The sequence below is a fragment of the Acomys minous genome, assembly GCF_964271855.1.
Source record: "Acomys minous genome assembly, chromosome: 18".
NCBI classification, from domain to species: domain Eukaryota; kingdom Metazoa; phylum Chordata; class Mammalia; order Rodentia; family Muridae; genus Acomys; species Acomys minous.
The window spans coordinates 7,550,718-7,566,014 of record NC_140501.1 but is presented as its reverse complement, the minus strand read 5'-3'; the positions used below and the strand labels follow the sequence as shown (position 1 = coordinate 7,566,014).

Here is a 15,297-nt window from a genome sequence, read left to right as displayed (position 1 = left end):
GTGAAATAGTTTTTGTTTTCTAAAGTTAAACAGTGATTTTTTTTTACTTTTGCTATAATTTTAAAAATCAAGATTTAGTGAAACACTCTGTTTCAAACTTCCTTTATCTACAAAAGAATTAAAAATGTTATATAATTATCACATTCAAAGTAACACAACGGCAGCTTACTTGGAATGGAGTGAGCTGGGCTATTAGGACTTACATTGGGAAATGTGTTGTTTGAGAGTCTCATCCTCCTTCCTGTAAATGTTCACACTAGAATGTATTTTGTCACGAAGATCAGGAGATTACATATGTGCCTTTCCAATAACTTTTTTCCTTAACTGTAACAAAGTTCAAGGAGAAAGATATATTGAAATTTGCAAAATAGAATTAAAACCAGGACAGAGGATCTGTGAGACAGAAAACTACTGCAAAGAGAATGGACAGATGAAACTTGACCACAGATTTGACAATTTGGTAAGTAAAATTTGGTTTTTGTGTGCTTTCATATCTATGTTGAAAACCATTCATTGAGAGGCAGTGAAAAATGGTAGAGGAAAAAAAAAAGCCTTCAGATTTTGTCAAGATGACCCAACTAAAAGCAATAACATAAAAAAGAAAAAAATTAAGTAAGTAAATGTAGACCATGTTTCAAAATAAATGCAACAAAATTCTCAGAACAGTATTGTGTTTTATAAAACAGAGCCAGTTGTGGTCAAGTAGCCACTTAGCAAAGTCAATGTAAACTACTTCTCCTTTGTGTCCCCACACACTCCCTCTTACTCTTATTTTCTTCCTATTTGTTTCATTGACTTCATTTTTTCTCTTCCTTAAAAACTGGGTTAAACTACATCAATTCCATGAAATGACTTAGAGGAGAGGTTAGTGCATCATTTATTAGGGACCCATGTGTTCCCTGATGAACCTCTCCATGGTGCCTCCTGCTACAGTGAATACATCCCTGAGATGATGCTATTTCCTTCTGCATCTGGCCTGCTGACAGCTTTTGGCATGGGAAGAAAATGTGAAGGTAAGAGTGTAAGAGCATTTGAATAGGGTTTGGGAAGGGAAGAACCATTGGGCAAATGTGTAACTATAAGGGCTTATTCAGGGAGACATTGGGGTTTTTTTTTTAGTGTATATAATATGATATTCACTATGACTCCAGGTTTAAATATAAATATTCCTGTAATATGATAGATTAGAAGTCTGTTGAGTAGTGTTTTTGACTAGCATATCCAGACAGTCCTATCTTCCTGGTTATACTAGTGGGCATCACACAACCCCAATGGGGTGAGAGCTTAAATTAACAATAAACGGTGCATTCCTAATAATTTCACCCCAAACTTCTTTTCACATAGGTATCGATAAGTAACAAATAATTTTATGGTTTCAGTAATGACATTCCATTGCTAAGCAAGTATTTTAAGACAGCCAGGTTTGAAATCTGTTCTTTCATTGCATTTCTCAAGATCATATATATAATTGATCAGTGTTATTTAACTTGGGATACTTTTACATTTTTTCAGGGAATTCACCTATTTTCTTGTTCTTCTTCATTTCCATTTGTCATTTTCTCATATTAAATTTAGCTCTAGCAGCAACGTTTAGCAACCTGAGGAGAATCCATATGCCAGATGCCCTCACATGGCCATCTGATGGGCAGTCAGCTCCATCATTGACTTACAGCATATAAATTTGCAGTAGGAAACAGAACACATAATACATATATTTTAGAGCCAATTTTCTGTTTGACCTTGAGCAAATCCTGTTGCTATTAGAACTGCAGACACCTTTCATAAAGCTGTGTCCTCAAGCCAAACAATCCTAAATCTTTCTAGACTTCTAGATCTCAAAGCTAAAACTTAGGACATTACTGATGTTATAGAGTTTTCTCACTTGATGGTTTCTTTTATAGCCTAGCATTATTTATCACCAAAAGGGACTAATGATTTTAGTTACAATTTCATACAAATGTTTAAAATTCTAATTTTTTATCATTTACAAGGACATGACTTTTCTGACTGAGATTGAGTATAATAATCTTTTCATGTGTAAAATGAAAAGCAGATAGAAAAATGTTCAGCTTTTATTTAATGGGAAGGACAATATGCTATCATATCATTAATATTTAGTCAATAATTTCTATTCTAAATAAGTTACAGGAATTAATAACTATGGTTCAACTATGACATATTATGATATTCAGAGATAAATAACACTTTGATTGGCTGCTCTAAAAGACTAAACACCAAAGGGCTTAGAAGTCAGTGAAAAAGTTACACAAGTTGTTTTGACAGTGTTGTCTTTTATCATGAGCTTTCCTAAGAGACAGTTTTTAAAAAGGCGCACAAATGTTGCTGCCTCTAGTAATTTATCACAGGTCAGGGAGATGGAGTAGAGAAGCTTATTTTCTGAGCTTCTGTAATACAGGGACTAATTCATGAAATGAAAGAAGAACACAGGGGTGACAGTGGAACCAAATATTTGTATCGGTCAGCAAATACACCAATGGAAACCTGAATCGCAGCTCCTGCTAGGTCCAGCTGGTGAAAATGGGTAACGTGCCCTGAGTCACAGCTCACACGAAGTGTAGCTTAAGAATATAAATTATTTTCCAAAATATTCTGACACTTTCATCAAGTATGGTGGAGTGAAATTATATGTAAATAATTCTTGTTACACACAAACAAATTTAATTGGATTTATCCTACACAAAAGATAATGAATGCTCTTCTCAGAAACCATAATTTGTCAAATAAAAAATCTCACTGTCAGGTGTGGGATACCTTTACCCAATTGCTGGTTAAGGATATCCCGGAGACCCAGAAAACAACTTCAGCTATTGGCATTTGTTGTGTCTTATATAAGGAAATACCCTCTTATGCTCAGGTAGTTGAACATACTGGCCCTAGTTGGTGGCAGTGTTTGGGGACATATGGAACATTTAGAAAATGCAGAGTTGCTAGAGAAAGTTTGGTATTGGGGAAGTAATTTGATGGTTTATCTAAAAGACAGATGGAAAGAGGAAAGGATATAATGATTGTGTGTTTATATAACTATTCAAATATATGATGATTCTGTGTTGTTTAACACAAAGATACCATTTTATAGTGTATCTTGAATGTTTTCTAGATCAATAAAAACAATCTAAGAAATAATTATAATTGATATATAAAACCCTTTCTGTGAAGGTTACAGTATAATGAGTCAATCCTCTATTGAGAGACATTAAATATTTAATAATATGCCATAAGCAATGTTGTCATGAAAATCTTTATAAACTAGGTTTTACTCACCATAATTATGTTGCTAAATTAAGTTTTTCTTAAATGGAACAAACAAAAGAGGTGTCTTGATATACCTAGACCACAATAGCCAATAAAAAGAAACCAAGGAAGTAACACTATAACATGAACTGTCTGTTTTCGGTGCACTTTTGTTTTGTGTTTGTCCTTTCATAACTACTTATTTCATTGTGGTAGCTTGAATGAGCTGTCCCTCATAGTCTCATTTGCTGGCAATGTTTGGAGAGATTTTGGAGGTGTGACCTTCTGGGGAAAGTTTGTCCCTGGAGGCATGCTTTGAGAGCTTAAAGACTCTGTGTTACTTCTCCTTCCAGTTTGATTTCTCAGCTTCCTGCTCCAGCTGTCATGTTTGCTGCATCCTTCCTGGAGCCTCTTGGCATGCTTCCCTACCATTATGGACTTGAAATCTCCAGAACCTTAAGCTCAAGTAAACTCTTTCTGCCCTAATTACCTCATCATTTTATCCCGGCTAAGGAAAAATGATGAGTGCACCTCACTTGATCACACTAATTGAAAGGAAAAGTTTTCTATTGCACAAATTTGTTACCATGATTTACATATGTATCTTTCTTCCCCAAATAGATCAAGGTTGCTATTTGAATCCTTTGCAGTGGCAATGACCTTTAAATTACTAAAGGTCCAAATAAATATTTTGACTCTAAGCTAGTTACTATAATAACGAAAAATCCTAACTTTGTATCCTAAACTTGAATACAAAGACTAAGAAAGCAAAGATAAGTTTACCACTACAGGTAAAAGCAGCCAAAAGACTTGGCATCGAAGCTGTGTCTTTAATTCCAGTGGCCAAACAGGTGTCCTCCCTCACTGTCTTCAGAGGTAACTTGAAGAGTTAACAATAGCCAACCCAGAAGAGTGCAAGACCTTCTTTTTACTGACTGTCCTTGTACTCTGAAGCTATGCACACTTCTCTTTATCTCACAGGTTTAATCCATACTCAGTGTAGCTATGATGTTTTCTTTTGGCAATGGTAAAAATTACTTATACCTCTGATATGCTAGAAATAGTCCAAAGCTTCCTGGAGCTACTGAAAGTTGTCAGATGTGTCACAAAAATGCTCATTCTTCTGTCTCTCTAGTACCTGGGAGCTCAATAAACCTTCTTAGTTCAGAGATACATAGGGTTTCAAGTTTGAGTTTAGCAATAGCTAGGCCTTAAGAATGTTATTTTAATGATACTATTGTGCTATATTTGCTTCTATTAGCCATTCTTAAAAGTTCTCCACCTCAAAGTATCCTTAAAATAGAATAGTGTTAATTCCCACCAATGGCAAAGAAAGTTGGAATGAAAATGAAATGAATCTTTATATGTGGAAACAACTGGCAAGAATATTTGTGTCTTGGTTTCACTTCCTGATATTGTAAAAACTACTTAACAAAAGTACCTTAAAGGAGAAAGAGAATTTCCTTGGCACACAATCCTAGGTTACTGTCCATCACAATAGAAAAGGAGAGAGATCAAGGCAACAGGAACTTGCAGCAGCTAGTCCTGTCCCATCCATAATCAGGAGCAGACAGCCCTCAGTCAATGCAAGCATGTCAGGCTCACCTGTCCCTCTCTGCTTTATACAGCCCACAATGCCCTGCTCAGAGAATCATGTTGCCACAGTTAAGGTGGATATTCCCACATCCAGACCTCAATAAAGACCAGCCTTCATCTTTTACAGGGATGCATGGAGGCATACCTTGAAGATGCCAAGTTGACTATTAATACCATTGCAACACCCAGTACCAATGGCCACGGCACTGATTTTACACCCTAGTTGCCTCTTTTTTCCTGTGTCTATACATTTGCAACTGTTCCACATCTGAAGTGATCTTGAAGTAAAATGCAACCTGAGTCATGAAATTTTGAAAACGTTAATGATTGGAAGCGGTTTACTAAACTTGGAGTGCTTGCCAAACTTTTGTCTCTTCTGAAGAGCACTGATCCCCTTCCGTTCACAACTAACTGGGGATGGGAGCAGTCTGGAACAGCACTGCAGAGGAGGAATGCCAGGTGAGCACTGATGGTAGACACAAATTTCTAGAAGACATTCAAAAGAGAGGAAAACTACATAGTATTACTTACTGAAATCCATGACAAATATGACATGTGCAGCTCACAAGGTATCTATGAGAGTTTATTTCACTTTCAAACAAGTTTTTGGTTGGCTTAATATACATCTTTGTTTAATAAAACTTGAATAGACTCCCTCACCTATGAATCTAAAGCCATAGAATATTTATTAACCCAGAGATATGCTATTTCACATATTAGCAAACTTTGTCCTAAGACCCTCTAGCAATAGCAAACACTAGACAAAGAATGGGAAGGAGAAGCTTCCAGAGTGGTGGTGTGAAGTACACAGAACATCTTCACCAAGAAAAGACACCTGTAAGTTTGGTTAAACTTGGGAAAGTCTTGGGAAATTTCTCAGCTAGGTAACTACAAACTGAGGGACATGCATTGACCTAACAAAATCTAAGAAACCTTAGACACATGTGAAGCAGTGGTAAAGGAATTTATACAACTCCCTCAATGCTCACATGCATATAAATAGACACATATATGTGTGTGTGTGTGTGTACAAATATACCTATGCTCAAATACCTATACACACGACTAAACACAAAACACATATGGGCAATCATGTAGCTTCACAGCTCATTATTATGACTGGAAGTGTCCAGGGAAAGAAAGGTAGCATCCATGCTGCTATTAAACATTGTGCTAAAGATGCTCATAATTAAGAAAAAGAAAATAGGCATTTTGGCAGCAAAAAGAAATGAAACACTTTACAATGTAAAAGATTGGAATGTCACCACATATTGCATATAACATGAATCTGTATATATTAATCATAAAATAATAAAATTAATGAATTCATTCAACAAATAAGACACTGATATAAGATTAGAACTCTGTATAAGAATAAAAGATAATTATATCCTCATATACTATCAATGGACCATACAAAGGGGAAATTAAGAAAAACACTTCATTTCCAATATACCCAAAAGAACAAAATAATTTTAATAAAGGGCCAAAATTCACATATAAAAACTTAAATACACAATAGAATTTTAAAAAGTAAAGTCAACCTAAATAAATGGAAAGCAATCCCACATCTTTGCATCAGAAGATTTAATGATGTTTAAATGGCAATCATCTTTGAATTCATCTGCATATCCAATTTATTCTCTCTCAAAATCCCAGCTGGCATTTTTGGAGAAAATAACAAGAGAGTCCTAAAATTCATATGCAAATACTAGAGACTCAGAATAAACAAACACTCTTAAAAAGAGAACAAATTTGGAAGATTCTCTCTACTTGACTTTAAAATTTACATCAGAGGCAAATCCAAGACACTGTGGTGTTAGCATAAGTGTACATGCCAAATGGGGTCCCAGCAATGAGGATGAAAGGGGATACAGGGTCTCAACACTAACAGTAAAACTATTTGCAATTGATACATGCCAACAAAGGGAAAATCAGTTTACTCCTATGGTATGTCACTGGGTACATCAACTACTAGTTGGTCAATAAAAAAACTCACTATGTGTGTGTGTATGTGTGTGTATGTGTGTGTATGTGTGTGTATATGTGTGTGTATGTGTGTGTATATGTGTGTGTATGTGTATGTGTTGCTTTGTGTTGTCTTGTTTTGACTTTCTTTTCTGATTGGTCTTTTGTTAGTTTGATTTGATTTTTGGTTTTGGGAGATTGTTTATTCATTTTTTTAAAAAGAGAGAAAGAAGATAAATTTGGATGGGTATGGAGGTGGCAAGAATCTGGGATGTGCTGGGGTATGGGAAATCATTATCAAAATATATAACTTTTTAAAAAAATAGAATAAAGTAATGAAAAAGAATGCAGGTACTCCATCAATAGAGTTTTGTTTTGTTTTGATTTGATTTGTTTTGTTTTGTTTTGTTTTGTTTTGCTTTGTTTTGTTTTGTTTTGTGTAGTCTTGGCTGGCCTTGAACACAGAAATCTCTACCTGCCATTGCTTCCTAAGTGCAAGGAAAAAAGCTGTGTGCCACTACAATGAGTGCCAATTGCTGGTGGGTACGAGCGGTTATGTGCTTTGTTTTTCCTCGCCTTTCTTTGTTTTTGAGGTAAATGAAAGATCATAAAACTATTACATGAACTATTGTTGCAGAACTCTATGACTATATCCAAAACCCTGACTTGTGTACACCAAAAGGAGTGGAATTTATATTTTATAATTTTTTTTCTCTTAAAGCTTTTGTTTCTTTAGAAAGAAAAGAGGCAGGGTGATTTGAATAGTTTGTTCCTGACTCAAAACAAAGTCTGGGTAGATCCACAGCTTCCTCCCAGCACTGGGAACTCACTCTGGCTACAAGGAGTGCTTTCAAAGGGCAAACGAGGCCAGAAAGAAGGACAGGTGGGATGTAAGAGTTCCCAGGCTCTGGGTTAACAATTCCTAGATGACCTTGTGGAAAAATGTCTGTGAACAGACTAAAAATTGAACGCTTCAGTCTGCCACAATTCCCTTTCCTGGCCTAGCCCTGGGGAGAGTTGATCCTCCCTGTCAAGTCTACAATAGCAAGGTAAAGTCTGTACAGAACTTGACAGAGAAGAAGCAGAGATTTGTTGCATATATTCTATCAGACTTTGCCCTTGAAGATTATGTCTCTGATTTACAGTAACTTTTCTTTAATGCAGATGTAGCTGTTTGCCCCAGGTGATAATTTTCAATATCCACTAAGAGATGCAAGCTGGGATACGTTAGGAGACATCCTTGAAATCCCTTGGTGAAGAATGACCTGAAGAAGGGTTGGGTTCTCATTAGAAGACCCATTTCTCCTAGCCAAAAATGCCCATCTAGACTTGCTTCCTGCTACTTGATCAGCTCTTTGCAATAGGCTGTGGCAGCTCTTCCTACCTTTACATCTGAGGGAGTTGAAATTCCATTCATGTAGAATTGGTGAAAATCATTTCCCAATCTGTGGGCTGCTATTTTCTCCTATTGACAGTGTTTTTTGTTTGTTTGTTTGTTTGTTTTTGTTTTGTTTTGTTTTGTTTGCCTTACAGAAGCTTTTGGGTTTCATAATGTTTCATTTACTAATTTTGTTGATCCTAGTACCTGTGGTGTTCAGTTCAGTAAGTTGTGTCCTGTGTCAATGAAGTAAAGAGAGATTTTATATATATATAAACTAGGCATCAACAAATCAAATAGTCTAATTAAAAAATGGATACAGATATAAACAGAGAATACTTTTTGTTGTTTTTTGTTTTTTTAAACATTTTTACCTATATATTCATATTATTATACATATATACAATAAACTACCTAGAGCAAGAAGAACCATGACATACTCAGGAATTATATAAATGTTACATTCTTAGTGTTTTGGCTATTTTTATTTGACAGCCTTGAAGAAAACATCTTTCCTATCTTGGTGCCTCTAAAATTCTTAATGTAAATCAATATCTATCATATCTTGTCATTATCAACTTAAAACATCTATCTAAACCTTAAAACATCTTAATCTCTAAGCAACTAAGCTTAATTTTAAAACTAAACTATCTGGTCTTGAACACCATCAGAGACTTGAAAAGGAATAGACTTGATTACCTGAGTATGCTGGGACTGACTGCAGGTTAGCAGCTTTCCAAATGATAAGATTACAGAGACAGTTTACTACCTGAATAGTCACCCAAAACTCTCTATAATGTTCAAGCATCATTTTCAGCCTTCTGGCCCAATATAGCTGACAGACATATTTGTGAGGCAGGAACTATTGAGGACATGCTTACCCTTTCTTGGAAGAGTTTGGCCATCAACTCTTCCTGCATCCAAACTTGCCCACTTTTAGGCAGAATTCTGTCTGTGGTAGAAATGAAGACATTTTTCCTAGTGGCTTGTTTGCCACATTTATTTTTTATTTTTATTTTTTCTCCTTTATTAATTTATTCTTGTTACATCTCAATGGTTATCCCATCCCTTGTGTCCTCCCATTCTTCCCTCCCTCCCATTTTCCCCTTATTCCCCTCCCCTATGACTGTTCCTGAGGGGGATTACCTCCCCCTGTATATGTTCATAGGGTATCAAGTCTCTTCTTGGTAACCTGCTGTCCTTCCTCTGAGTGCCACCAGGTCTCCCCCTCCAGGGGACAGGGTCAAAGGTGAGGCACCAGAGTATGTGAGAAAGTCATATCCCACTCTCCACTCTACTGTGGAGAGTGTTCTGTCCATTGTCTAGATCTGGGTAGGGGTTTAAGGTTTACCGCCTGTATTGTCCTTGGCTGGTGCCTTAGTTTGAGCGGGACCCCTGGGTGTAAGGCGCGGCCACACCCGATAATGGCGGTGACCTGAGACGGCAATGGTTACAGTTGCTACAGCTCCCGCACATGAGCAGACATAAGCCCTCTCAATGCACCCCTCCCAACAGGGGTATGCAGATGAAGTACTCCAACACAGCCTCTCATCTGTGGGCATGCTAATGCGGGCATGCTAATGGGACATGCTAATGAGACATGCTAATGAGGCATCCGAATGTAACCAATGAGACATTGACACGCCACATCCAGACAGCATTTAAGCGGTGTGCTCGCAGGCATTTGGGGTCTTTCGCCTCAGCTTCAAAGGATGCTCCCAATAAAGCATGATTGAGAAGGATCCTGGTGTCTGCGTCGTTCCTGCCGGCGGGAGGACGCGACAAGTGGTGCCGAAACCCGAGAAAAAACAGCAAAACAGCGCAGGGACCACTCGACACCTGCGAGGACCCTCGGGATCAAGAGACCCTGGGAGGATTCAGAACTTAATGCGCGGAGCGGCGGTGGTACCGGTAAATCTCCCCTCAAGGGCGTGCCTCCATTTGGCATAGACCCCCTTCTGGACGCTGGGTTGATTTTGCAACTATGTTGCTGTGCTGTTTCTTTTTGAGCTGCCGCCCCGGTAAAGAGTAAAGAGTGCTTTTGTTAGGAATAAGAGGCCCGAACCAAGGTAAACAACTCGGCAGGCAACCCTTTTGTTAGCCGCTTGTAGAAAAAAGCGCAAAATGGGAAATCAGCACTCTACAATTTTCCTCAAACCAGTGCAGGAGCTTCTTAAACAACGCAAACTGAAAGTCTCAGAACAGACTATTCAGGGATTACAGCAAGTTGCCCCCTGGTTTGAGCCCTCTGGCGCTTTAAACCTCGCTAGTTGGGATAAATTGGGCCGAGACATAGACAGAGCAGCAGAAGATCGAAAGCTACGGGCAGGAACGAAACCGTTATGGTGCCTGGTACGTGCTTGCCTAGCAGTTAAGAGATGTGAGGATGTCATCAAAAACAGTCAGCAAATGTTAGCTAATCACCAAGATAGTATGTCGGAAACAGAAGGAATTAACAGGAAAAGGGAGAGGAATAGCAAGAAAAAGGATAAATATAGTCAAAGAGCAGCTCAGAAAAAAGAAAAAAGGAAAAGCAGGAGGAGAAGAAAAGTAACAATAAGCTGTGCCCGGTACTTGATAAGTTCGCTGAATTGCATGTTAGTAGTTCTAGTGAATCAGAGTCCAAGAATCATAGTGGAGAGGAAGAGTTGGGTTAAGTATAATTAACTAATTAATTAATAAAATAAATAGATATAAATTAATAAATAAGAATAAATAAATAAATAAATATGAAAAATAAAGGGTTAAGTATAGCTGGAGAAACGGTACAAAAGGGAGATATTGGCACCTTTCTAGGAGCAGTCATCTCCAGGAGCCAGGTTACACCCCAAAAGTTAAACCCCTATTTCAAATTCTAGAAAGAGACATCCATATCTCCTCACCCAGAGCACTGACGCCCCAAGCTAGGGATGCCCTCCTTAAGGTGGAACAAGCTATAGAAGGAGCCCAGCTCACCCGTGTAACTCCTGGCGAGCCTATTTTCTTGTGCATTTTGGCTACTCCCTATAGCCCTACTCAACACCTGCAAATCGTCACATGGTTTCTAGGCACCTTTGTCTGAGTAACAGCAGATCCCATTGGACAGAGACTAACAAGCAAGCTCACGTTCTGGGTGCAGAATCCTAGCAGCTGACCCTGGGCTCCTATGGGTGCCCTGTCTGATGTAAATCAGAGCAGGCCTAGCATATGCCCTTTGGGGACACCGGTTACTTTGCCTTGACTGGTTCTCATTCTAACCAGTGAACCCTAACTTTTTGTTTATAGTGATACTCTTTTAAAAATCCTGTAACAGAGGGCAGAGGGAGCCCGTCAATCCCATCATATGTAGTGCACCTGGGGCATTAAAGAGATTTTAAATCTCCCGTGCCACAGCAAGGGATATAGTCACCAACTGTGCCGCCTGTGTGCCTTTTCATCACCCTCCTCACACAGGGATTAATCCCCGTGGTTTACGTCCTAGAGACCTCTGGCAAATGGACGTAACACATGTCCCACAGTTTGGGAAACTTAAATATATGCATGTGTCCATTGATACCTGCTCAGGGATAATCTTTGCATCCCTTTTTACTGGAGAAAAGACAACTCATGCTATTACTCATTGTCTGGAGGCTTGGGTGGCATGGGGCAAGCCCAAAGAACAAAAAACAGACAATGGCCCTGCCTATACCTCTAAAGGTTTTCAATCATTCTGTGACACCATGCAAGTCAAGCATGTCACTGGGTTACCATACAACCCTCAAGGGCAAGGCATTGTAGAACGAGCAAATCGGACCCTAAAGGAATTGTTACAAAAACAAAAAGGGGGAATAAATTCCGGGCTTACCCCCAAGAATCAATTATCACTAGCCCTATTTACTATTAATTTTTTGACACTTGATTCTGCCAATCTGATGGCAGCGGAACATCATGGAGATACCTCCTTTACCAAATTCCCTTCCGTAAAATGGAAGGATGTATTAACAAAACAATGGAAAGGCCCAGATCCAGTAATCACTAGATCCAGGGGAGCTGTCTGTATCTTTCCACAGGAACAAAGTGATCCAGTGTGGGTTCCAGAAAGACTTACAAGAATCATCAAAGAGGAGGAACAAGATGCTACATCGCAATACATCGAAGACCAGTCTCCTGATCCTCCTGGTGTTCCTGATGAACCTGAGACAACACAACAGGAGGCGATGAGGGGTGGCCCTGGTTCCAATGGATGCTGAATAACGATGGCGGAGCATCTATGGACATTTCCGCATTATCAAACCTTTTTGGTCCCACAGAAAGACGTAATCAAGCCAGGCTATAGAACATAACTTATAACAAAAGGAAACTGGATGCTGGAGGCTGAAGAGCTATCCCGACAGCTCTTAAGCCAAATCGCTCATCTGAATGACACTCGATTGAAACCTTTGACCCTTGGGGAATTTACCTCTTGGCTGCATTCTGCATTTTCCTACTTTAAGGAATGGGTGGGGGTAGGAATTTTTGGAGCCGTCATGGTCTGTGGCAGTGTGTTCTGTCTCTGGTTACTATGTCGGATAAAAAGAAATCACACCTGTGATAAGACGCTTATGGTCCAAGCATTGCTAGCGGTTGAGCAAGGTGCCTCTCCTCAAGTATGGCTTGCAAGCCTAAGAAAATGAGCCTCCCTCTTCCCTTCCTCCCTTGCATGACCTTTGCACCCGACTGAGCCTTGTTGCCATTGCACGTCGGAAGGCACGTGTTCCCTTTCTCCCTTGTGTGGCCTTTGCACCCAGCTGAGCCTTGTTGCCATTGCACGCCGGAAGGCACGCATTCCCCTACAATGCTCAATGGCCATTGCACTCTGCTGGGATTCTGCCCATTGCACACGGGACGGCATTGAGTGTTACCCCCACATTGGTCCTCGATCGGATGGCCATGATGATGGTCCAACCTTGATCGGACTGATTTCCCTTTGCTCATTTCTTATAAAATAAATAAGGGGGAGATGTAAGGCGCGGCCACACCCGATAATGGCGGTGACCTGAGACGGCAACTGTTACAGTTGCTACAGCTCCCGCACATGCGCAGACATAAGCCCTTCCAATGCACCCCTCCCAACAGGGGTATGCAGATGAAGTACTCCAACACAGCCTCTCATCTGTGGGCATGCTAATGCGGGCATGCTAATGAGACATGCTAATGAGGCATCCGAATGTAACCAATGAGACATTGACACGCCACATCAAGACAGTATTTAAGCGGTGTGCTCGCAGGCATTCGGGGTCTTTCGCTTCAGCTTCAAAGGATGCTCCCAATAAAGCATGATTGAGAAGGATCCTGGTGTCTGCGTCGTTCCTGCCGGCGGGAGGACGCGACACCTGGGCCCAAATCTGCCTATCATAATGTTCTACTTGTAGGCTTCTAGGACCCTCTGGATCCTTCTACTTTGCCATTCTCCCATGATTCTCTCATCTAGAGTCCCACTAGAATGCTTAAAGCTATCTCGATAAGGAGATTCTCTGATGTTCATCATCCTCTTTGGAGTATGTTGAGTGTTGCCAGGATTTAACCTGTCTATTTGTCAATGAATCTTTAAAATAATGAAAACATATTAAGTGCCATATTCTGTATGTCTTTCAAGTTTTTAAGACCTTGTCTAACTATTTTACCTTATCTTTCTATACAATCATATCTATCTGTTGAACCTAAGATGATATTCATGTGATAAAAATAGACTAGTAATTGATATGACCATGTTTGATCAAGTAATAATTAACTTGCATAACTTCTTTAACCTAACCAGCCTGCAATAGCACTTTCAAAGTAGTGGAAGTAAACCTTGTATTGTAATTGCATTATATGGATACATTGCCTCATATTAAAGTAGAAATATATCTAATGTGTGTGAACTATAATCTTACAGTTGAATTCTATACCACTGTATCTAAAATTAAACCTTTTTGCATCTATATACAAAATTGTATATCAGTGAATTAAAAATAACCTTGTGAGTAACAATTGAGGCATAGATTCGCTAATCTACTTTTTGTTCTTTCTTTTCAACCCCTATCTCTAAACCTAAGAATGGGAGATAAAGGAAACGAAAGACATCCTTGAGTCCAACCTTGTTTTCTCTCTAAATAAGACCACTAATAATAACTAACTCCCACTGAAAATAACCCTCTATAGGCCAAGAAAGCAATCAAAAACCTATCTGATCCCCCTTAAAGGAAATGGGACATCATTCTCTTAAGGTTTCTTCTGGCTGATTTGGGACAAGTAATATCTGTGTAGGGGCCCAAATAGAATTAGGGAATGGTTAAACAAGCTAGGAATAGCTTTGGTGGTTGAGTTTCTATATGTTGAGAAATTCCAGGCTTAAGTAGAGTCCTATATGGGACAGTCTAAAATGCTGGACCAATCAGGATTGGAAGCTTTCTTTGAAGGTGTCCTGGGAGCTGTCTATTCTAAATAGAAGAATTTTAGAGTTTTCAAATTTCTTCTGAGAAACACTTAAAGAAACGTTCAATATCCTTAGCCACCAGTGAAATGCAAATCAAAACTCCTTTGAGATTCTATCTTGCACCTGTCAGAATGGCTAAGATCAAAATCTCAAGTGACAGCTCATGCTAGCAAGAATGTGGAGCAAACAGAACTCTTCTCCACTGCTGGTTGGAGTGCAAACTTAATCAGCCACTTCGGAAGTTAATAATGTATTTTCTTAGAAAATTAGGAACTGGTCTACCTCAAGACCTACTTATACCAGTCCTTGGCAAATACCCAAAGGACACTCTATCTTATCAGAAGGACATCTGCTCTACTATGTTCACAGCAGCTTTATTCGTAATAGACAGAAACTGGAAACAACCTAGACATCCCCCAACTAAAGAATGGATAAATAATATGTAAATTTACACAATGGAGTATTGCTGAGCTGTTAAAAATAATGACATTGTGGGATTTTTCAGGCAAATGAATGGGATTAGAAAAAAGTCATCCTGAGTTAGGTAACCCAAACTCAAAAAGAGGAACATGTTATGTACTCACTTATAAGTGGACATTGGCTGTTAAAATAAGAGACACACATGCTATAGTCCACAGACAGAGAGGATAAGTAACAAGGAGGGCTTAGAGCGAATCTCTTTGGGAAA

General features: G+C 39.0%; 1 protein-coding gene across 1 annotated transcript; it reads left to right on the top strand.

Annotated features, from left to right (window-relative positions):
* The first annotated feature begins 9,903 nt into the window (after positions 1 to 9,903).
* On the top strand, positions 9,904 to 13,481 carry LOC311588940 (uncharacterized protein). The gene is made up of 2 exons (XM_084767056.1): positions 9,904 to 10,105; positions 12,223 to 13,481. Exons 1-2 carry the CDS (start codon positions 9,923 to 9,925, stop codon positions 12,400 to 12,402), a joined length of 363 nt encoding a protein of 120 aa, XP_084623182.1. The 5' UTR covers positions 9,904 to 9,922; the 3' UTR covers positions 12,403 to 13,481.
* The last annotated feature ends 1,816 nt before the right edge of the window (positions 13,482 to 15,297 follow it).